Source organism: Narcine bancroftii, chromosome 4 (genome assembly GCF_036971445.1).
Source record: "Narcine bancroftii isolate sNarBan1 chromosome 4, sNarBan1.hap1, whole genome shotgun sequence".
Lineage (NCBI taxonomy): Eukaryota > Metazoa > Chordata > Chondrichthyes > Torpediniformes > Narcinidae > Narcine > Narcine bancroftii.
In genome coordinates this window covers 73,676,486-73,702,026 of record NC_091472.1, presented here as the reverse complement: position 1 = coordinate 73,702,026, position 25,541 = coordinate 73,676,486, and the positions used below count along the sequence as shown (strand labels likewise).

The 25,541-nt window shown below is 41.2% G+C and overlaps 1 protein-coding gene across 5 annotated transcripts in view; it reads right to left on the bottom strand.

Annotated features, from left to right (window-relative positions):
* Window positions 1-25,140, bottom strand: part of LOC138760684 (AT-rich interactive domain-containing protein 1B-like) — a 521,279-nt gene extending 496,139 nt beyond the window's left edge. For all 5 annotated transcript variants that reach the window (XM_069931618.1, XM_069931621.1, XM_069931620.1 and 2 more), the window contains exon 1: window positions 23,486-25,140. In XM_069931618.1, coding sequence (XP_069787719.1) covers window positions 23,486-24,772 — 1,287 coding nt within the window. In that variant the 5' untranslated portion in view covers window positions 24,773-25,140. The remainder of the gene's footprint in view (window positions 1-23,485) is intronic.
* Between the last annotated feature and the right edge of the window lie 401 nt (window positions 25,141-25,541).

The following is a 25,541-nucleotide window of genomic DNA, read 5'->3' as shown; positions in this document are numbered from 1 at the left end:
CACTCTCTTGTAATTCTGCGACGAAAATCGCACACAATATTCCAAATTTTGCTTCACCCATGCCTTGCACAATTTCAACATGACGTCCCAATTCTGATTTATGAAAGCCAACATACTAAATGCCTTTACCGCCACCCTATCCACATGTGACTCAACTTTCAGAGAATTTATGTACCATGACTCCTAAATCCCTTTGTTCCATTACACTCCTCAATTGTCTACCATTTAACGTGCATGTCCTATTTTGATTAGTCCTACCAAAATGTAGCATCTCACATATTAAACTCCATCGGTCATCTTTCAGCCCACTCTTCTGTGCTCACTGCCCACAACACCACAAACCTTTGTATCCTCTGCAAATTTACTAATCCAATTTGCCACCCTAATATATAATGACACACAGCAGTGTATCCAGTATGTAAGTGATGTTTTTATTTGAAAGATTATTGATTATAGTTAAAATTTGCATATTAAAAGTAATCAAACAGTGCTACAATTGATTATTTTGTCTCAATTACCAGACTTTGCTGTTGGAAATACAATTAGATTATGTTAAAAGCAACCCTGCGGGCCTATTTAACAGAAAATAATCCGGTGCAGATGGACAGCCGAGTACAATCACTGAGCTATTATCAACTTTAACGAGATTCCTTTGGAGGAATACTACAAGTTCTGCAACAAGCAATTGTTATGCAAAAAACAAATGCATCTATTTTCCTAGCAATTATGGAAATGCAATTTTGTTCTTCCCAAACCAAAATCAAAATCAAATAATGAGAATAAAGATGTTCCAATTAAAAAGGTACACAAATATCAATTTGTCATTCATGTTCTCACAACACAAAAGAAATTAATTATTTAAAAGTAAACAATTGTTTCTTTACTCACAACCTGAATATGATCAGGCAACAAGCAAAACAACAGAATAAACTGCAGAATACAAAAGCTTTGCAAGTTTACATGAATAAGTGACCATTATATTTGAAAAAGAACTAATTGGGAAAAAATTCAGGCAGATCTTCCATTGCCCCAAAATCAGTAGCTACCTTCCTCCTGGCAACGCTCTTTTAATGATGCCCCAAGTACAGGTACACAATCCTTTATCCGGACACCTAAAATCTGGAAAGCTCCAAAATCCGGCAAGTGGGGACGGGCGGTCGGGGGAGGCGGCCGGGTGGCCGAGTGAGTCAGCCGTTGGGGGAGACTACCGGGCGACTGGAAGGGGGTGGATAGGCAGCACAGTTCGGGTGGGCTTTCCGAAATCCGGAAAAATCCAAAATTCGGAACACAGGTTCCGGATAAAGGATCATGTACCTGTACCACTTTGCACCAAAACCCCAGTCCCTGAACAACGGCAAATAGATTATCTCAGCATACAGAGTCAGATGCAGAGGCATAGAGCCAGCATTTCCACCAGCTCTAAAAGGAATAAATGTTTTAAATGTTGGGGAATATCTTGGATAGTTACAAACATTCAATAACATTTGGAACATACTAAAGGTAAAAATGTTAAACAATTGAGGGTTAACACATTGAGTATGAGCACATTAAAAAAGGACATTTAAACCAAATGAATTCCACAAAATCCTTATTTATCTTAATCTTGTTCCTTCATTTTAATGATAACTCAGCAATTATGCCAGGCTCAGCAGACCAAAGGTGGCAAGCCTGCAGAAGTTCACAGTACTCAATTGGACATCACAAAAAGGTTCACAAGTTTAGCACAGGGCCAGCTTGCACAAGGTAAGCTGAAAAGGCTGGCAGGGCCAAGCCTTAGTGTCAGTATGGAATCAAAAGAGCCAGCCTATTCCTCAAGAAACAACTGGATGAATGAATTTGAGAATTGCAAATTAGCAATTTAGGGAAATCTAAACCCTCCATATCTGAATTATTTTTTGACAACGAAAACCATCTTTCAAATCAAGAAAAACAACCTATTTTTTACTCTTGCAATCCATCACATTTTTAGTTAACTTTACAACTTTCCTCTCATTTAAAGATTATGCTGCCTGTGCCAAGAGAGTAGGATTGTTTAGACAATGTGGATTACATATCCATAGTGACAATTTACACAGAAAACCCATCAGTACATCAAAAAAACAATTCAAGGCCATTTGTTCTGCTTCTTGGTATCTGATTTGGCATACAAAGCACAGATTTCCAGATGAGTACTTGTTTAAAATAAACAGCAAAGCATTTAAGGCAAAGTCAATGAAGTACAGTACATTGCAAGAGATGTGAATTTTTAATTGATCTGAAGCAAGGCCTTCCTTGTACTCCCAGCCCACAAAAAAACTTGATAACGTGCAAATCTGTATTTTTTTTTTTAAACGTACACTTAATGTTCTGGATGATAATGTGGCAAATTAGATCAGGTTTACTGATAACACAATTAGCCTTTTATACCCTTCTAACTTTCTACCATAAACAAATTTTTGCTGAATCTCGATGTCATCTTCTTGAAGCAGAGTAGAAGGATATTCACTGCAAAGATCAATGCTTGCAGACAGTGAAAATCAAGTCACAGTATTTCATTCTTTAGTTCTCAAATATCTTTCTTTAACTAACTGGGAATGGTCTTCTCAAGGGGAAGACACTGGGCTAAATATTATCTGAAACCATGTAATATTACTTTACACAGAAGTAAAGCCTAGCCAAAAATATATTCCGGTAAGGAAAAAGGGCAGCAAGAGAGGGAAAAATCAACCGTGGTTAACAAAGGAAATAGAGGAGAGTATAAAATTGAAGGCGCAGGTGTACAAAGCTGCAAAGAGCAGTGGGAAACTGGAAGATTGGGAAAACTTTAAGAGACAACAAGGGGTTACAAAGCGGGTAATAAGAAATGGGAAAAAGGATTATGAAAGTAAATTGGCACAAAATATAAAAACAGTAAGCAAAAAATTTTATAAATATATAAAATGGAAGAGGGTGGCCAGAGTTAACATAGGACCCTTGGAGGATGAGAAAGGAAAACTGGTAGCAAAAAATGAGGAAATGGCCGAGGCATTAAACAAATATTTTGTGTCAGTCTTCACGGTGGAAGACACGTCCAGCATGCCCAAGTGCGGAGTTAAGGATGCAAATGTTGGGGAGGGCCTTGATAAAATAGTTGTTACAAAGGAAGTAGTGATGGAGAAACTAATGGGACTAAAGCCAGACAAATCATCTGGTCCTGATGATATGCATCCAAGGGTTCTGAAGGAAATGGCAAAAGTTATAGTTGATGCATCGGTGGTCATATACCAAAATTCCTTGGATTCTGGGCAGGTCCCGGCAGACTGGAAGACAGCAAATGTCACGCCACTTTTTAAGAAGGGATGTAGGCAAAAGACTGGAAATTATCGGCCAATTAGCTTGACGTCTGTAGTTGGAAAAATGCTTGAAGCCGTCATTAAAGATGAAATAGTGAAACTTTTGGAACGCAAGGGTTCAATCAGGCAGACGCAACATGGTTTTAGAAAGGGAAGATCTTGTTTGATAAACTTGTTAGGATTCTTTGAGGATATAATGGGTGCAGTGGATAGAGGGGAACAGGTTGATGTTGTATATTTGGATTTCCAGAAAACGTTTGATAAGGTGCCGCACAAGAGACTTACCAGTAAGTTACAGGAAAGTGGAGTCCAGGGAAGTATATTGGCCTGGATTGAAAATTGGTTGTCTGACAGGAGGCAGAGAGTCGGGATAAGTGGGAGTTTTTCAGGTTGGCAGAGAGTGGTAAGTGGGGTGCCGCAGGGGTCAGTGTTAGGCCCACAACTGTTCATCATTTACATTGATGACTTGGGAGGAGGGGACAAAATGTGGTGTAGCCAAGTTTGCAGATGACACCAAATTGAGTGGAAGAGCAAATTGTAATGAGGATGTGGAGAGTCTGTAGATGGATATAGTTAAGCTGGTTGAGTGGGCAAAGGTCTGGCAGATGGAGTTCAATGTTGGTAAGTGTGAGGTTATCCACTTTGGCAAGAAAAATAAAAGAGCTGAATATTATTTAAAGGGTGAAAAACTACAGCATGCTGTAGTGCAGAGGGACTTGGGAGTGCTTGTGCATGAATCGCAAAAAGTTAGGTTGCAGGTGCAGCAGGTTATTCAGAAGGCAAATGGAATGTTGGCCTTCATCGCTAGAGGAATTGAATTCAGGAGTAGCGAGGTAATGTTGCAACTGTATAAGTTACTGGTGAGACCGCACCTGGAGTACTGTGTCCAGTTCTGGTCTCCATATTTGAGGAAGGAAATACTGGCTTTGGAGACGGTCCAGAGGAGGTTTACTAGGTTGATCCCTGGGATGAAGGGGTTGACTTATGATGAAAGATTAAATCGTCTAGGATTGTATTTGCTCGAGTTCAGAAGAATGAGAGGAGATCTTATAGAAACATATAAGATTATGAAGGGTATGGATAGGATAGATGTAGGAAGGTTTTTTGAGCTAGCCGGGGAAACTAAATCGAGAGGACACAGTCTCAAGATAAGGGGGAGTAGATTTAGGATAGAGATGAGGAAAAATGGCTTTTCCCAGAGAGTAGTGAATGTTTGGAATTCTCTAACCAGGGAAATGGTTTAAAATTTGGTTAGACAAAATTTTACATGATAGAGGAATTAGGGGATATGGGCAGAAGGCAGGTAGGTGGAGTTAGGTCATAAATTAGATCAACCATGATCGTATTGAATGGCGGAGCAGGCTCAATGGGCCATTTTTGGCCTACTCCTGTTCCTACTTCCTATGTTCCTATGTTCTAATAGAGAGTAGATTATCAAATAAATGAAGCTTGTTGAATATCTACTCAACCTCAAGCTTTATAAGTTTTCTATCAACAGGGTAATTAATATTTACAACTAAGAGTTCTACCCCTTCTCTAACACATTACATTTCAAAGTAGAATTCTTTCTGGTTCCCAACTTCTAAGGGCACCATTTTCTGTTTGATTAATGATCAAAGTTGTCAGCAATAATATCCAATTATTAACAGTGATGCAAAGAGCAAATATACGATCCTGGTTCTTATCCTTGTATGCTAAACAGAAATAATCAGTTTTCTACTCTTCAGTATTGGAAGTACTCATATAAAAGAGTGTCTGTTTTGATTGAATCTGTTTTTGAAAAAAAATCTAAATTAGATGCATTTGCACCACAGAACCTATTCTACAGGCCAGCAATGAGGGAGAAGGATAACAAGAGGCAAACTTACAGGGAATTTGCAGTGATGTGCAAAATCTTTCAAGCAATGACAAGGCAGACACAAAAATGAGATACCAATGACATCACAGGCAAAGAGAGGAGGAGGTTATCATGAACGTTCAGGAGAACATCTTTAATCATTATGCTCATGGGAAGTAGCATTGCTCAATACAATTATGGGAAATTATCCAGGCCAAGTTATATCAGTGGAAGAACATCTCTGGAAACAGCTATCATAAGGCTCAAAATAGCTGTGGGATAGTACACAGATAACTCCAAGAGTAAAAAATAGGATGTGAACAGATTTGGCAGAAATATTTTGGAATAAAAGCTTGGGGACAGAATATAATTTAACAATGGGAGGCCTTTAAAGTTAATTCCTATCAAGAACTGCAAGGAAATTAAAGCCAGACATCCAGGAACAACCAAAATAATTGGAGTTAAATGCAACCACACAAAAAAAAGCACGAGAGATGCCAGATGGTTAACACAAGAACTGGGCTGATTACAGATACATCAGAAGGGAACTAAAAATGAACCAAGAAAGTGTGCCAAGGAATGGCAGATGGAATTCGCCTCTTAAACTGCAAGGCATTGTACATTGATAGGTTGAACCATGGCAGGTCTTACACAGTCAATGGTAGGGCCCTGGAGAGTGTTGTAGAACAGAAAGATTTAGGGGTACAAGTTCACAGTTCAATGAAATTTGCAACCATGAAAGACTGAAGTGAAGTCAGCATTTAGCATGCTCACCTTCATCCATCAAGGCATGGGTACAAGAACAGAGACATTAAATTATAACTGTACAAGACAGTAAAATCACAATTGGAAGTAGTGTAAGCAGTTCAACGGTGGGGAAAAATATCTTCAATTAGAAAGGGTGCAAAAAAGATTCACAAGAATGTTACTGGGACTTGCAGGTTTGAATTATAATAGGCTGGAACATTTCTCCCTGGAGTGCAGAAAATGGAGGTGGACCTTCCAGAAGTTTATAAAATCATGAAGGGTATAGAGAAATACACATGGGTTTTTTTTCTCCCAGGGATGGGAATCTAAAACTAGATGCCATAAACTTAAAGATTTAAAGAAAGGATCCAAGAGGCAAATTTTTCAGAGAGTAGTGGGCATACGAAACAAGTTGATAAAGAAGTGGCAGAGGCAGGTACAACTGTAATGGTTAAAAACATTGAGATAGGCACATTGATGGGAAAGTTTTGAGCAGTGGTTCTCAACCTTTTTCTTTCCATTCACATACCACTTTAAGTAATCCCTATGCTATAGGTACTCTCTGATTAGTAAAAGACTGCTATAGGTGGTATCGGAGTGGGAAGGGAAGGTTGGGAATCACTGCTCTAGACCAAATTGTTACTGAAATATTTTGCTTGAGGAAAAATAGTCAGTGGCCCATTTCCTTTGGAGTTATGAAACCATGCACATAACGAGTCAATGAGGTACAATTAAAAGTGGTTTTCAAACTTTTTCTTTCCACTCACATACCATTTTAAGATTTCCCTATGCCATAGGTGCTCTGTGATTAGTAAGAGATTGCTTAAGGCGGTATGTGAGTGGAAAGAAAAAGGTTGAGAACCACTAGCTTAGAGGGATATAGGCATAACACAAGCAAATGGGACAACGTTGGGGGAGGAGGGGTGGGCCTCAACATGTACAAGTTGAGCCATAGGACCATGCTTAAAAACTACACTTCTAACAAAGGCAACGGATGGGAAAACAATGGCAAATATATTAAAAATGTTAAAATATTCTGTGAGAATGGGTTAAAAAGGAACCAAAGATCAAAAAAAAATTACTCATGGAGGCCAGGACATGGATGAGAGAGTGTGTACTTCACATTAGTCTCAGCAAAAGAAAACATAACCAGATTTTGGTTGGGGTATTTATGAAAATAGTGTTTAAATGATCTGGTTCAGATAGTTCTTTGAGGGAATAGAGGAAATTGCAGAATACAACTGGATGGGTAGAGGGGAGCAAATGTGATAAATCAGTTGATTAGTCAAACTTCAGCAACTGCATGGGCTGTAAGATTCAGGGAGGCTTCAAGAAGATACAGTCAGGTTAAAAAACTAAAAAGCAAGCCAGAAGATGGAATACAATATGATAATAAAAATAGATGGACTGTTTCTTCAGTGACAGATTGAAAGATTTTGGTGTTCTGAGGAACATGGGTATCTTGTACACAAATTACTAAAAGTTTACATGAAGGTACTCCAAACAATTGGAAAGGCAATATGTTGGGCTCTTTGTGCAAGTGCATTTGAGTACAAAAGTTGAGACGCCCTGCTCCAAGTACTGAGCATAAAGAAAATCAAGATTTCCTTGCTTCATACAGCACTACATCAATAGCACCCATTTCATATCTTAGCTACAGTACCTCAATCTGGGGATTGGGACCAGGGGCAAAGTCAGCCAAGCTCCTCCTTTTAATCAAATGGACCTCCCCTGTAAAGCACTCTTGCATAGGAAAAGAATAAAGGGGGATCCTTGTTAGACTTTTTTCAGTAGTCAAAAGAACCAACTCTCATGAATTAAACTTTTGAACAATGGTTAGGTGCTTGCCTCAGGCTGCCACAATCCCAGAATATCATCAATGCTCAGAGATCTCCTTCATTCCTTTGCAACTGGAGCCTTGATTTCCACATCAGCAAACCTCAACCAGTGTGAACTGGCAACATCACCTCTTCCTCACTTACCATCAACCCAGGGTGCTTGGACCCCTGGTTTATTCCTGATACACCTACGATTGTGTCAGAGCTGAACTTGAGCAATCTATAAATTTGCTGACAATGCCCACAAGGGGAAATAAGGTCAATACAGTATGCAAATCATGTATCTGGTTATGTGATGCCACCACAACAATCTTGCTCTCAAAGTTATCAAGACCAAGGATCTTATTGTGGACTTTACGAAGGGGAGGTTGAGGAACAACACACCAGTCTTCATTGACAAAGCAACAATGGAACACACGAATACCTTCAAGTGCCTGGGAGTCCACATATTGGAGGACCTCTCATGTAGCCAGCACATAGGCAATATAGAAACCTCAACTATCTCTACTTTCTTAAAATGTTGAGGTTCAGTATGTCATTGAAATCTGCATCTAGCAAAAGATCTACATGAACTACTGAAATGTCATACTTTTTTTCCTTGCTTTTTGTGTCTTGCATACTGAGGTAATTGAATTTATATTTGTGTATCTTGAGTACCTGTTTGGCTTCAGTAAGAATTTTGTGCATTTGTACATTGTACCTTGTGTATGTATAGCAATAAATTTGACCTCATCTCATGTTTTGGAGTGGAAGAAACATTATACTTTAAAGAGCATCATTTATCTATTTTTAACTAATAAATAATTTTTTAAAAAATTAATAAGGAACAGTTAGGGTTAAAATAAAGTGCTGTCAGCTCACTCAATTCCATTTTCCTTTATTTCCCAGTCAGTCCTAATCTCCTTTTCTTCACTTCCTCCCCAGGTCAGAGATGAATGCCTGTCAATTCTCACAAGTAAAAAGCCTTTTCTTCCTGAGGCAAGTTTCAATTCAAAGAGCACATGGCTAATCTACATATGTGAAGGTCATGGCACTTTCCTGAAAGAGGTTAAATTTGGAACAGCTCACATAGGGGGTTGTCTTAAACATCTTGGATTAGTGCCCAATGAAACTGCTGAAAAGCAATAGATCGTTTCTGGCAGCAGAAAAAAAACAGAAACCCAGCTGACCATGTGATTCAATCGGCAATAATCGCTCAAAACAGGTTCCCAACTGCTCATCCTAAACCTAACCCTTGCAATGCGCAGAACAAAATGCTGACAATTACAGAGACAAATATCAATGATTGCAAATTTTCATTAAAATGGCAATAAGCTCCATTAAAAAAAAAGTTGTTAGTTATTGGCTGGATTCTGCTGAAGTTTGATTGACAATTTGTTGATTGACTATTTGTTGAAAGTAGTGTCTTATCTGTTCATTTACTACAAAAATCCACCCTAGTGCAGTTGTTACTGTAATTGAAGGCACTCACCATCTCAAAATGAGTACTTTTAGAAGAATAGGCTCTGATCAGACATTTAAAAATGTCAAAACTAATACAAGCTCAAATAAAGAAAAATAAATCTGCCACCTCAAACCCTGAATCACATCCATTTTTCCGCCAAATGCTATGCTGTTATATCCCCTCTGTTCTTAGAAACATACTGTTTTTTCCAGACATCACCATGCACTTTTCTTTACATAACATCCAAGAAATAAAAAATCCTGAAGTTAATACAGCTTTGTCAGTTTGCTAATTATTCTCAATTCAATTTTTAAAAACTAATTGCTATGCTATTTACTAAAACAAGATACCATATTTCAGCTAAGATCATATACCTCAATCAAATCCATGATACACTTAAATAATCATGTGTTGGTGTTCTGGCTTCCACAGACCACACCAATAACAATTTCATTCTGATATTGCTGGAAATTCTGCAATTTAAACAGACCTTTAAATGCTTAAAATATAAATTTAGAACGCATGTTCCAATTCCACAAAATCAATCACCAATGTCAATATGTCATGCCTCAGGGTAAGCACCAGAGAATCCAAAAAAATCCAAACAAATTCCAACCATTAAAAACACTTAAGTAGAAACAAAAAAAAAATAACATTAGGTTCTAAATACCAGACATAACTGAATTTTAACTGCTCCTGTATCAATAAAGGAATACATTGAGAAATTAAGTCAAGTTTGAGATGCCACTCAAAATCTACACAGCAGCCACTTTCAAAACATTTGGTCTAATGACCTAATGAAACATTGTTTTGTGTGAATGTAAACATAAGTTGATCCTCCCAAAATATTCTAAAAGGTCGTCAGCATTTGGAAATCTAGAAGAGAGCAGGGTTATAATTCAAGCTAATTTCTCATCTTCCTTTATAATAGATTTATAATAGCACAACAATGGGCTATTTCTGCTTCATAGAACAATGATAGACTTCTGAGCTTCTTCCAAACCCTACTGAAATGTGCATTTTGCATAACAGCAGAATTTTGAAGCGTTCTGAATAGCTGATCACACATTTGAACACAAAATACTGTTCTTTTTCAATCTTTATATCAAACATATTATTGTAAAAATACATTAGGAGAATGGAATACAGAACATAATAGTAAAAGCAAACATAACACAACGTATAACAAACTGAATAATGTCCCTTTCTCCTCAATTTGGAATATTCAAAAAAGATTTTTTTATTAAAACTCCATCTAACCTAAAAAAAACAACAACAAAAAGGCTCGGCAGCTGAAACTGAGAGTTTACTACGACAGATCATATCAGTACAAACTATTTATCTGTTCCTTGCCAATAAATAAAACAACAGAAATCCAGAACAGTCTGGAAGGTAATATTAAAATACAAATTAACTCATGAAAATAGTTTATAAAAGGATGCCAAGTCTCTTCAAACTTAAGAGGAATTAAAAGTGCAGCTTCTAATTTTTTCTAAATTTAAACAAAACATAACTTGACAGAGCCAATGTATCAAAGTAGGTGAATTAGGATCTTTGCATTTAAATAGAATGGCTCTTTTGGCCAACAGTGTAGTAAAGGCTACAACCTGATGTGCAGAAATGGGAATGTGACCTACCTCTGGAACCATAATTCCAAAAATAGCAGTCAATGGATTAGTTTGAAATCTAATACCCAGTATAATTCATAGTCTTGAAAATATCTGTCCATTGCTTCTCCAATACAGAGCAAGACCAAAACATATGCGTTAGTGCGTCCACTTGTGATTTACATCCATTGCACATAGGACTAAAACAGGCCAATTTATCATTTGACGTATGAACCCAAAGTACCTGAATCAATGCGTTGACAGGCACAAAATGAAGAGATATTAACCATTCCAAAAATCTTTTCCCAAAGTTCCTCTGGGAGAAATGACTTGTTCCAATCCCAAAGCTTTAGGTGAAGTAAAAGAATAAATTTCTACAGTATTTATTTTTAAAACATTCTAAACCAAACATGCAGATAAGTACAAGTTCTTATTCAAAAAAAGGTTAATTTGAATGAATTCAATTGAATGAGGCAAATTTCAACACAGCACCAAACATCTCAATTATTAAAACCCTGGGATTAAAACTATTGAGAACACGCAGGTAGCTCTTGATTTGAAACACTATGGGATTTGCCACACTATGGGATTTGCCTTTTTGTAAATATATTAAATGTAATTACCATATTTGACAACATACAAGAACCACTTTTTTAATCCCCCAAAATAATGGATCAAAAATATCCCCTGGGTCTTGTATGTGAAATTGAAATTAGGGTGATAATGGGGAGTAAAAACACCGACAGTAATGATGATTGTTGCTGCGTGCCTCACCATTGGGTGGGGGCAGTGGTATCAGGCTGGGGGCAGTGGTATCAGGCTGGGGGCAGTGGTATCAGGCTGGGGGCAGTGGTATCAGGCTGGGGGCAGTGGTATCAGGCTGGGGGCAGTGGTATCAGGCTGGGGGCAGTGGTATCAGGCTGGGGGCAGTGGTATCAGGCTGGGGGCAGTGGTATCAGGCTGGGGGCAGTGGTATCAGGCTGGGGGCAGTGGTATCAGGCTGGGGGCAGTGGTATCAGGCTGGGGGCAGTGGTATCAGGCTGGGGGCAGTGGTATCAGGCTGGGGGCAGTGGTATCAGGCTGGGGGCAGTGGTATCAGGCTGGGGGCAGTGGTATCAGGCTGGGGGCAGTGGTATCAGGCTGGGGGCAGTGGTATCAGGCTGGGGGCAGTGGTATCAGGCTGGGGGCAGTGGTATCAGGCTGGGGGCAGTGGTATCAGGCTGGGGGCAGTGGTATCAGGCTGGGGGCAGTGGTATCAGGCTGGGGGCAGTGGTATCAGGCTGGGGGCAGTGGTATCAGGCTGTCGAAGACTTTCCAGCGGCTCGCTGTCGGTCCCCGATCTGGTCCCACTACCCTACGCTCTCCTAGCGGACTGCTGACAGTCCCCCCACCTACGCTGATCCCACTGGCCCTCTCCCCCTATCCCCCACGGTGATCCCACTGGCCCTCTTCCCTTCCCCCCCTACGCTGATCCCACTGGCCCTCTACCCCTCCCCCCCCTTATGCTGATCCCACTGGCCCTCTTCCCCTCCCCCCGGCTGATCCCACTGGCCCTCTTCCCCTCCCCCCGGCTGATCCCACTGGCCCTCTTCCCCTCCCCCCCCTACGCTGATCCCACTGGCCCTCTTCCCCTCCCCCCCACGGTGATCCCACTGGTCCTCTCCCCCCCACGGTGATCCCACTGGTCCTCTTCCCCCCACCTATGCTGATCCCACTGGCCCTCTCCACTATCCCCCACGGTGATCCCACTGGCCCTCTTCCCCCCACCTATGCTGATCCCACTGGCCCTCTTCCCTTCCCCCCCTACGCTGATCCCACTGGCCCTCTTCCCTTCACCCCCTATGCTGATCCCACTGGCCCTCTTCCCCTCCCCCCCCTTATGCTGATCCCACTGGCCCTCTTCCCCTCCCCCCAGCTGATCCCACTGGCCCTCTTCCCCTCCCCCCGGCTGATCCCACTGGCCCTCTTCCCCTCCCCCCCCTACGCTGATCCCACTGGCCCTCTTCCCCTCCCCCCCACGGTGATCCCACTGGTCCTCTTCCCCCCACCTATGCTGATCCCACTGGCCCTCTTCCCTCCTCCCCCTACGCTGATCCCACTGGCCCTCTTCCCTTCACCTCCTACGCTGATCCCACTGGCCCTCTTCCCCTCCCTCCCTTACGCTGATCCCACTGGCCCTCTTACCCTCCCCCCGGCTGATCCCACTGGCCCTCTTCCCCTCCCCCCGGCTGATCCCACTGGCCCTCTTCCCCTCCCCCCGACTGATCCCACTGGCCCTCTTCCCCTCCCCCGGCTGATCCCACTGGCCCTCTTCCCCTCCCCCCCTACGCTGATCCCACTGGCCCTCTTCCCCTCCCCCCTGCGGTGATCCCACCGGTCCTCTTCCCCCCACCTATGCTGATCCCACTGCCCCTCTCCCCCTTCCTCCCCCCTCTTTTCCCCCACCCTGATCCCCCTCTCCCCCTACCATGATCCCACTGCCCCGCTCCCCCTTCCTCCCCCCTCTTTTCCCCACCCTGATCCCCCTCTCCCCCACCCTGATCCCACCGCCCTGCTCCACCCGACCATGAACCCACTGCCCTCTCACGCTGATCCCACCACCCCACTCCCGCCCTCCCCCAGCCCTCATGTTGATCCCACCACCCTGCCCCCCCCCCCCCACACCAAAAGCCCAACACAAGAACCCATACTGATCCCACAGCCCTGCTCCCACTGCCGGGAGAGAGCGGGACCAGGGCAGGGACCCGACAGCAGCAGTTTGTTTTTATAAAATGCTGATTTTGTTTTCTCTTATAAATTACAGCAGTATTATTAAAGATTTTTTCCTGTCATCCTAGTTGCATGTTTTCCCCAATTATTTTTCTGCTATACTGTAGCCACATATTTCAATAACATTAAATGCTTACCTATAACTACACTAAAAAAAATTCTTAATATTCCCTGCTGAAATGAGGGGGGTGCTTGTATACAATCAAATATGGTAGTTATCCTCAATACATTTTGGTATACAAGTTCTTAAACATGAAACCACATAATTCAGCAAGGAATAACAATTTCAAGGACAAATGTACATTTCTGAAGTTTATAAATGGGCTTTAAATTAAAATTTTCTTCATCTCCAATCAACATTTTTTTTATTAACACAAGCATACTTGCCTTGCATTCTACTCCCTCACCCCAATAAATTAAACATTTTCAATTAAGGGAAACAAATCCCTGGCAAAACAAGGCATAATAATCCAATTTGAAAATCAGACCCCATGCATCCATGTGTCCATTTTCCTTCTCTAACATTTTTAAACAGCTGATTGCCCATTATTATCATTACAAATAGTGAGAATAATGAATAATTCAAGTTATAACTTGACAAACCAGTACCTGCAGCACTTGACACTGTTCAAATATTTAAAAACTAGTCAATACTTCTTTTGAACCAGTAATCAGTGCCAAAGGGCAGAATACCAACATTTCTAATAGACTGTGATTGGTGTGAATCCAAAAGACAAATGAACCTCATATGATCCCTGCATTTGCTAATTATAAAATAAAGTGCCATAAAATATTCTATTTTAAAAAGAGCTAAAAATAAATATCAACTTGCTCAGCGACTTAAAGACACACCTTCAGCCAACTGAAAAGACAATATGATTATTTGGGCTAGAAAAACCAGTCCTCTATTTGAATGAAAAAGAACAGAAGAGGAGGAAACCTTGAAATGTTATCTTCCTATTAACAACAGCTATTTCATTAACTACAATTTAGGGAAGCAATGGAAGAGGAGCTTTAATCAGAAGCAGTATGATGCTGGTGCAACTCCACGTTAATACAAGTCCTCTTAGTTTCAAACCCAATTCCCAAAACTTAGCACAAAAATTAAGGGAGTTCTGCTTTGTCAAACATACCATTTTTCAGATGATTATCACAAAATTACAACACTGTCACACCACAACCAACATTTTTGAAAGTATTTTTTCTGGCTGTAAAACTGTTTGGACAAGTAGAAGCCTTTTTATTTTATTGCCATTTTATTAGTCACTATTTTGAATTCTATTTAGAACAGTCTATCCCACTACACATTTTACAAATGTAAAGCAATAAGCATACTAAATTATCCAATGCCACAGCTGAACAAACTGAAGTTTTCCCCATATGTGAAAGGCATACGAAAAATAGGTAAAAACTATTTTTTTAAAAAACAAATCCTCTGCATTAACTGCATTTATGACAAGCAAGTTCAAGCTTTCCCAATGCACAGGAAATCGCAATTTAATTAAAGTGATATCTAGTTAATATCAATAATGTTCTTCAACTAGATCTAATATGGCAGTCAAGAGTGTAGACTACTTATGTGAAAGAAAACCTCGCAGAAAATATTTGCAGTTGAAGCTAAAAGTCCAAATTCTGTAAACTTAACAGGAAGATCCTGCCACTATCTGCATCTCAAATCAGGAAATGTCGAATGCAATGCCACTAATAGTCAGTCAGTTGTTCTTCCCTCATTGAATCCATCTAAAATTCTGTTTACTATGATACAATAATCCGTTGATGTGACTCAGATCCCATAAGAAATAGGCAAGACCAACTGCTGACACCAAAGAAAGATGCTTAGTATATTCAATAAAAGCTAAACAAAGCAAATACAACAAATTTAGAGATCACCAAATAGATTCAATCTGCATCTAATACAATTATATTTTTTAAAATCATAAGTCATACAGAATTTTTAAATAAATATCATTTTAAAATATTCATATTTTTCAGTGATCACAATGCTACACCCTTAAAACATTGTAGCTCAGAACTTAGTCACCATCTGCATTCACTGTTAACTCGGTACTTAAAGTCAAGGACCATGCAATACAGCTTTGCAAGCATCAATGCCATCATGTGAAGGTGGTAATGTTAATGATGAGGGTGAGAGAAAGGAGAAAAAGTTAAATAAGAAACTTTCCTACAAACAAAAATATTTAGCCAACTCTGCCAAGAGTCTCCCAACATCCAAAAGTAAAAAACTAATCACAAACAAATTGCTCAACACATTGGCCACTTATTCAAATGGAGATGCAGGTTTTTCCAAGTGCACTCTTCAATTTAAACGTGCTGAACTTTTTCCCTCAACTATGCATTTTGCCATCATGAAAAGGCATTAATAAAAGTGGTATTGCTATTTCAAAATTTCTGTATTGCACTCGCGAATCCGGTCTTTGATTGCATAGAACTGAGAAAATACCATCAAATCCATCTGAAAAATCCAATTCAAAAATCAACCAATTTAATATATTCAACAATTCACAAACCTACAAAATTTTGAAAGCATAATAATAAATTGAGAAATGTATTAAAGATTCTTGTCCATTTGCTCATGTTAAATGCAAACTCAAAATTAATTTCAAATAATGGGGGTCCCAGACACAAAGTAACAGAATTAGAAAGTGATCATATATGGCTCCTAGAAAGAAGGGAGTGAATGAAGAGACCAAAACTAAGGCATTGCTACCTCTACCATTTCCTTTTTATTAGCCCAATTATGTTCATCAATCCCTCTCACTTACATTCATTAATTCTTTTAAAATTAACAGAAAATGTATACTACATACATAATCTAGAAGTTTGAACCAATAATCTAGAGATACACATTCAAATCTGAACATAGTAGCTGGGAATATAGAAACATGTCTAGTTCACCAATCTCCTTCACAGAAGAAAATACCTGGAGTGGCCAGCTATTTCAGGCTCACATTCAATCTTGAACTCCCTTCTCACAACCTCCATTCTCACGGTCACCATGTCACTCCTTCCCCTGCTTCTCCTAACTTTGTTAATCAGTGAATATCTTAATTGGATGAGCAACATAAATACTGCACAAGTGCATGTAAGAGTCTGGGTATTCAGGCCTCTCCTAAATCCTTTTACCATGAACACGTCTGGAAGATCACAGAATACTCTAACCTAAGTGAGTACAATTCCATAAACTCACCAAAATCCTGAACAAAGTAGCCTCTTGAATGTTGGCTCCTCCATCACCATAGAACATATTGTATCCAACAGCTGCAATTATAGTTTACTACAAGTACCATCAGCAATGAGTTTTGCAGCAACTTGTCAAGTGTCTTTGATGATTTCAAATTGGTCATCTTAGAGGCTGGAATTATGCAGACAGCAGGTGCGTGAGAAAACAACATGATACCCCCTCCAAATTATGCACTAGGACTTGGAAATGTATCAGTTTTCCTCAAGTCACTCATCCAAGATTCTGGATTCCAAGATCTAAGAGTATCCTTAAACCAGGCTACAATTCAGAGTGTTAACTCATCATCTGTAACGACTTTTACAGATGGCTAGCACATGCCTAGATCTTACAAAAGAATAAAATGTACTCTGAACAGTCAACATTCTATATTTTCCCCCCATGGATGCTTTACCTTTTTCAAACATCTTCATCTGGGCTTTCTTTTCACACAATGAATTTAGAAAGCAAAGGACTGGAACCAATCAGAATGAGCAAAACTTCTCACCTTTTCCACCAGTATAAAATTAAAGCCACTTCAAAAGCTAATGGAAGTATCATAATTTAAAAGTGTATTGAACACCTTTGCACGAGAAAATTCCTGCAAAACTACATACAGTACAACTCCGATTATCTGAAATGGTCAGGACCAGGCCTAGGCCTATTTTGGATAAATGATATTTTCAGATAATTGGTCTTTTTTTTAAAAAAACAGCCCAGAAATAACAGCAAATCACTTGTAACAGTGTTTAAACAACAAGGGAAGGTGTTTTAAGCATGAAATAATGTTTAATTTTCACCAAAAAACCTGAACAAAATAAAATAACTCCAACACCAAAAACTCAAAATTCTACTCAGATTTTTCCAAACTTCCAAAATTCTTTAAACCTGTGACATCAGTTCGGCTCCTGAAAAAAATTTGGATAACTGAGGATTTCTGATTGTTTTGACTATCCTCATTTATCTGAAATTTTGAGAGGCAAAATGATGTCATTTCAGCTTCAAAATTTTTTTAAATATAAATTAGGATTTCTGAAATCCTCAATTATCCGAAAATTTTTTTGATGCCGAACAGACGTCACTTCCGGGTCCAAAAAAATTCAGATAACTGAGGATTTTGGATAATCGGAGTTTTACTGTACAGGGTACTAGAAATACTTCTGGAAATAAATTGAAAATGCAAATATTTTCTGTATGGAAACTATCCATTTTAAATGTATTAGTTAATAATTCAACTTACTAGGTACCAGACAAAAGGTAACTTGGTTTTATTTTTCACTGCCTTTAAAACTATTGTTTTACAAGTTACCTTTCCCTTACTCGCAACCATTCTCATTTGTGCAACAAGTGAGCATTCTCATATTTAACAATCTGACAGATTAACTGGTTACTTCACCATAGGAGTATCAAAGCCACCCTAATTTGTATCCATCTTCAATTCAAAAGAACTTTTTCTAGAAAGGATTTCTGGATACCATTCACCAGACACTTCTACTACCATTGGACCAGTAAAAGTTACTGGAATCAACATTAAGTGACCAAATTGTCAACCAAGATTAGCTTCTCAAAAATCAAAGACCAGGAAATAGAAAAAGATTCCAAGGTGGAATCAAGTTGGCTATCAAGTGAAGTTCATTACAACAAAAACAAAACTAAATACAACCTTAAGAAATTAAGGCATATTACCATGTAAATGTAATGCTTCCTTAAAAGTAACTTTACTTTCAGAGAGAACCAATGGGCAGGCTTAAGAAAGCAGGAGAGGTCAAGTTATTGCAACATCCACACAGTATGACCAACGAGACCTATTAAAATGAAACAAAGCCTAAAAGTGCTGGAATTTTCTGACAACTCAACTTTTGGTGGGGGGGGGGGGGAAGGCACAAGCCAATCACCTCACATTGAAACAAATTATTAAATTAAAAAGACATGCCACACAGTTCATGTTTTGTTGTTCTCCCATTTTGTTTTTAGCCTTACAAAACTTGCGCAAGATAATTCTTTTCAGAATTCCAGAAGGATACTGCAATTTTAAGACTACTTTTTACATTTGTTCTTCAAATAAGGAAACAGGTGCAGTTTTATTTTCAAAGCTATCACCATTAGACAGCCAACCATTAGACAGCCATATCTCCTTCCTTGATATTGCGTTGCTACCTTAGTAACTTAAAATATTTCATAGCCTGTTCAATTACATAGAACATACAGCACAAGCCCTTCTTAGCCCTCAATGTTGTGCCAACCTATCTATTTCCACCAAAAATACTAGGCCCTTCCTACCTCAAAACCTTCTATTTGTCTTTCATCCATGTGCCTTTATTATGAGCTTTAACTTTATTATACTTTGTGGCAAGTTTTAACACCAGATTCCTTTTTTCTATCTCACATTAAAACAACCGCAAATATTACAAATTGAGCTTGAGCAGAGACATACAAGCAGGAACCCAAATTTGTTGTGCCACAAGAAGCTCGGATGCAGTCTTTTGATTACTCCCAAATGCTCAAAGTTTAGCAACTAATTGGCATTTGAAACCGAATCAAGAGGTAAAAAGTAAAGGGTTATTTTTTTTCCCCTGATAACGTTTTCAGGGAGCAATGATAGAGACAAGGACACACTGGTTCAACAGAGCTACTCATGTGATAAAGCAAACTTGATTTCATATTCTTCAGTGACAGAGCTCTTGCTGTGAAGTTCAACAGAATCATGGAGCCAGCATCATACAGCATGGAACAGGCCCTTCAGTCCAACTCATCCATTCGGAGTTGGTTTCTGGGCCAGACCCATTTGCCTGCATTTTGTCCATATCCTTCTAAAACTTGAAACAGCACAGCCATGTAATTTATTTGTATTGCAAAATGGTACACATGACAGTTTTCAGTCTTAATATTACATTTCTAAACTTGAGCACACCACCTGTTGAAAGTCTGAAAGTTCCCAAGAGGGTAGAGGGCATCAAAAGTCCCTCCGAAAGCTCCACAACACCTCATTAGTAACTTCATAAGACTTCCCCCACCACCATTTCGGGTATCAGGGATTGCTAACTAACTATTTGAATTCTAAAAAGTCTCGATCTTTCTTCTGCTGCACTTTTCTATCACTCCTCTTATTATTTGCATTATTTAATTCCCCGCCCCCCCCCCCCCCCAATCCTGAATAATCAGTCCTCAGCTTCATACACCTCCATCTCACTTATTTTTTGAGTTCAACATAATATAGTTCCTCAACCTCTGCTTTGGAACTTGAATCCCATTTAACCAACCCAAAACAGAGAGGTCTTCTTATTCCATAATTATTGTCTGACCTGCTGATGATTTTCAGCATTTTTTAAAAACTTAGATAGGTGACAAAATGAGGGCAAAGACCATGTCAGTGGTTCCTCTGTTTGCGCGAAAGCCGCCGCACTGTGATTCTGGGAGAATATTCTCAGCGACACTAGGTATTATTCTATTTAGTAGAATCCTAGCGAAGGCAAATAGCGCCTTTGGAAGACTACACAAAAGAGTCTGGAAAAACAACCAACTGAAAAACCTCACAAAGATAAGCGTATACAGAGCCGTTGTCATACCCACACTCCTGTTCGGCTCGGAATCATGGGTCCTCTACCGGCACCACCTACGGCTCCTAGAACGCTTCCACCAGCGTTGTCTCCGCTCCATCCTCAACATCCATTGGAGCGCTCACACCCCTAACGTCGAGGTACTCGAGATGGCAGAGGTCGACAGCATCGAGTCCACGCTGCTGAAGATCCAGCTGCGCTGGATGGGTCACGTCTCCAGAATGGAGGACCATCGCCTTCCCAAGATCGTATTATATGGCGAGCTCTCCACTGGCCACCGTGACAGAGGTGCACCAAAGAAAAGGTACAAGGACTGCCTAAAGAAATCTCTTGGTGCCTGCCACATTGACCACCGCCAGTGGGCTGATAACGCCTCAAACCGTGCATCTTGGCGCCTCACAGTTTGGCGGGCAGCAGCCTCCTTTGAAGAAGACCGCAGAGCCCACCTCTCTGACAAAAGGCAAAGGAGGAAAAACCCAACACCCAACCCCAACCAACCAATTTTCCCTTGCAACCGCTGCAATCGTGTCTGCCTGTCCCGCATCGGACTGGTCAGCCACAAACGAGCCTGCAGCTGACGTGGACTTTTTACCCCCTCCATAAATCTTCGTCCGCGAAGCCAAGCCAAAGAGATAGGTGACACACCTATTTAAGTTCCAAGAACATAGAATTGGGCATCCCAGATTGTGTCCCCCGCCAAAATCGACATCTCAATTATGCCCACAAGAGAAAAACAGGAACTAATAGCTTAACCTAAAGGTCAGTCATCCTGTGCCTTTCTCTCACACCTCCTAGTGGCCAGTTCCAGAACAGGTCTCCCAGTTTTCAAACCTAGTTTCAGGAAATGAACAGAGAAAGCAAAGCAGAAGCTTTCAAAAATGTTTGTGTCGGAAGTAAATCACACACTTTAGAAAACAGTACACAACTTTTATCCACCTTTTCCAACATATGTTATATATTTGCATTTGATAGCTTTCTTATAACTAGTATTATAAGAGATGCAATTATAATTCATGCTGCAAGTCAATGTTGCTAAAATAGTCTCTTGAGCTGTACACATGAAGAATAATATTCCCTTTAACTACACACATGAAAACAAAATTCAAGATTCAGTTATGAAGCAATTTCTTACAAATCTTTGAAGTGTCCATGTTTCAATTGTTTTTGTGATTAATGATACACATTTTTACCTTGAGGAACATGTTATTCCAGTTTTCTTGAAACTGAAAAGTAACAAACTTGCAACATTTGTTATGTAGCTGATTTGAAACATCCAAACGACAATACCAGCCCTGAAACTAGATCCTTGCTTTGAACTTGCACATAGTGCAACACAATTTAGGTTCTATACCTTTAAATAATTCAATTGTCTGAAGAGAACAAGTGGATAACAGGTGATGATATGATTTAGCATCACCGATTTGATTTCAATGCAAAAATGTTTTTAAATCAGCAAGATTCCTGTGGTACGTAGATAAAAATGAATTTGCATATTCTAAAAAAACACTTGTGTTTGAAGTTTTAAAATATATATTTCAAATGGAAACATCACATAGCAGGTACATCACTTTACCAGAACTGTCCTGTCAAGCAAGAAACACGAGCAGAACATTCCTCTTACACAGAGCCAATACAAACTTTTAAAAAAAACCAAATCCATTTGCTTTCTTGCATTTCTGAAGAGCAACTCCTGCAGGGTGCAGTCCCACAATAGTCATTCAGCATCTATCTCAAACATTGTAGTTTGAAGACCAAGATCTACAAAGGTTTGCAAGTCAATCAATTATTGAGGAAACCATCGCAATTTCTTAAAGTCCACTCACTCCTCATTGATATTCAGCTTCTTTTCATTGGAGATGGAACTCACTCATGGCACCCAAATTCCAAATTATTTTCAACAGTAAGCCGGAGGAATTAATTCCAACAACTTGTGCTCACCGCAACTGACAGAATGTTCAAGAACACAAGTAAAATGAAAATTGGAATATGCTTGACATCTACTGCAATGGGTGTGGAATCAAAAACATTAAATGGGTACACCGACAACAGATTAATGTTCCACAATGCAGCACACCTTTAACACTTTGTTTGAAGGGAAATAAAATATCCTGACTGGAACTAAAGAGACCATTTCATGAATATTTTGGTGTTAATAAACTGTTCTAATTTACTTATAATCAACAAACATTTATATCCTTTGATTAAGAACAGGTTTTGAAGCATAAGGAACAATCTATGGCTGTTACATTAAATTACTAATGTTTATAATTAACACTCGATTTTACTAAATTTGCACAAGCTGTTGTTTATTGCAGGAAGTTATAAATATTTGTTCAACAGCTTCATTTTAAACCAATGAATTTTTGTTCTGGGACCTAAATTTCCAAAACTAGTTGGTTAAATTAAAATCACTGCATTACTCTCATTAAAACATATAATACTGGGGGAGGTGGGGGGGGGGGTGGTTATACAAAAAGGGATCTGAAATCAGAACGGGAGGTTGCTCTTTTAATCGTTTGTTTTTCAATGATCCAAGTGATGGGGAATTGGCAACGTGAAAGGTGCTGGCTATGGATCTGTGATTGTAACGCTCAACAAACTTGTATTTACATCAGCACTGATAAATGCCCAGTGGTGAGTGTGAGAACCAATCAGATGGCAGATTAGATGTCAACTCGGAGGCAGCTGTCTGGAGACTCGATTCCAGGCCTTTTACCTCCACAATTCAAATTGCAAACCTTGCAAAATAAGTTGTGAAGAGACTCGAGTGCGAACTGAATGGAGCTGCCAGTTTTCACACATCACGAACCAGAATCAACCTGAACAGGCTGGAGGGAAAAAATACCGCACACAAACCCAGAGAAAAGGGTGGGGTCGACCTAAAGACAGCTGCTTGAAAGAAGGGGGTGGAAATGGTTTATTTTAAATCGGTGTGAACAAAGGGCACCCACTCACCACTCCGCACTCGGAGACTGCGGGGCCAAAATAAAGCCAAATGCGTGGACACCCTGCAAACGGGGCGAGGCCCAAAGCGCTGGGCAGAGTCGCTCAAAGTCCCAATCTAGGCCCGCGTCCCCGACTATCCCCCTCTCCCTGCACCCCGACCCTCCCGCCCTCCACACCGCGGCCTCATTTACCTGCGCCCTGCCCAGAACCTGAGCCGTGCTCCCAGGGCTCATTGCCGGGTGGCTGCGGGGCTGTCCGGCTGCCGCTCCGCCACCTCCTCCTGCTCCCCAGGCTTGGCTCATCCCCACGCCGTACTGAGAGCTCACGTCGCTGCCTTTGAGCGAGGCCTGCGAAGCGCCGGGGTTACTGTAGTCCGGGAAGCCATATCCCCTCATGGGGCTCGGGGAGGTCAAGAGCTGGTTGAGGGTTGGCGTGGCTCCCGAATGCTGGCTCTGGCCCGAGTAGCGCTGGAAGGCCCCGGCCAAGGGCGGCTGCTTGCCGGAGTGAGGGTGGTGGTGGTGCCCACTGCCGCTGTTGCTCCCTCCCATACTGTTTGCCCTGGGCGAACTCATCATGGCGTAGCCAGGGCTGCCGTAGGGTGGCCTATAGCCCGAGTAGTGATTGTAGTTGTTGGAGTAGCCGTCGTGAGAGTTGTGCAGCGGGCTCGCACTCAGCTCCAGGTTAGTCGCAGGGTGAACGCCGAGCCCGGGGCTTTGTTGTCCGCCATGTTGCTCGAAGTAAGGGCCGGGCCCGGGGCCTGCTCCTGCCGCCGTCGCCGGCCCCGCTCGGTAGTAATTGTAATCGGCGACGCCCGCCTGGCTGTTGGGTCCCGCTGCTGCCGGGTGCTCGTACCTCTGGTCCCCCATTTTCAGCAACTCGTCCTCGGCCTTGTTGCCCTGGCTGTCGGCGGTTAAGAGACGGTTGTCTTTGCCGCCGCCGCCTCCATGTTGAGTGTCTGAAGCGCCGCTTCCTTCTCCTTGGTGATGAGGGGCGAGCAGCAGCTCGGCGCCGCTCGCCTTCACTTTGTGATTGGGAATGATCCCCGCCTCGCTGGCGGCCGAAGACGACGACGACGAGGAGGAGGAGGAGGCCGAGGAAGGCGAGGCCGAGGCGGGCTCTTTGTGCGCCGGCTCGGGGTTCGGGTTGAGGCTGGGGTTGGACCCCGAGCCTCCAGCTGCGCCGCTGCCGTTGTTGTTCGCCGGGCCTGCGGAGTTGGCCATGTTGAGCTCGCCGAGGTGCTGCTGTGGCTGCAAGGGGTGGTGAAGATGGTGCTGGGGATGGGGGTGACGGGGATGGGGGTGATCAACGCTGTTAAGGTTCAAGCCGCCGCCGCCGCCGCCGGAGTCTCCCTGCAGTCCTCCTCCCGCAGCCGGAGTGGGAGCCGCCGGCTTCCCGTTGTTGATCGTGTCGGGGTCGGGGCTGCCGCCGCCGCTGTTCCTCTTGGCCGGAGCTGCTGCTACTTGAGCGGCCATGATCATCTCTGAGAGAAACTCAGGCAGAGGGAGAGCGAGAGAGGAGGGAGAGACCCACAGACACGTCTGCTTCTTCTCTTCCTTTTACACCCGATCATTAAATATTATTAAAAAGGGGGGAAAAACTCCTCGTCCTCCAGAAGGAAAGCAAGAGAGAAGGGGAAAAAGGCTCAAGCTCTCGTTTGTTGCATAGGGGATTATTGTAATATATTACATTGTTTTCCTCTTCCTTTTTGTTAAATAGATAGAAAACTTTCTCCAGATCTGTTTTAAAAATCAAACTTTCCTTTCCTCTCTAACCCGGATATGGGTAAATACATGTCTAGCTGAGCCTCTGGCCCAGCATGGCATGAGGACTCCAACAACTATTATCCATTCGTCTTATTATCGCACATCAACTCGAAAACACGGGCTGGAGCATCTGTCTTTCACTCAAGCCTCCATACAACATCATCTGAAAATGCATGTGTAAACTTTCACTTGCTTCCTGACAGTATGTGCATTCACCCCTCCCGTACAATATCTATAGTCTTCCATTAGAATTGGTATAGACACAATTATCGAATAATAGAGGACGGTGCATCTTTAATATTTTATGACACAAAATCTTTGTTCCATTGCCTGCAATTGCGATTTTTTTTAAAATAATTCTCATGAGTTTTGGATTGTGATTTCTCCATTTTAACTAATTTTCAATTCATTGTGAGTCCAGAAGCCGAAGTGCACCTGAACAACTTTAAACCTGCTTTCCACCTTCTCGTTTAATGATTAACGT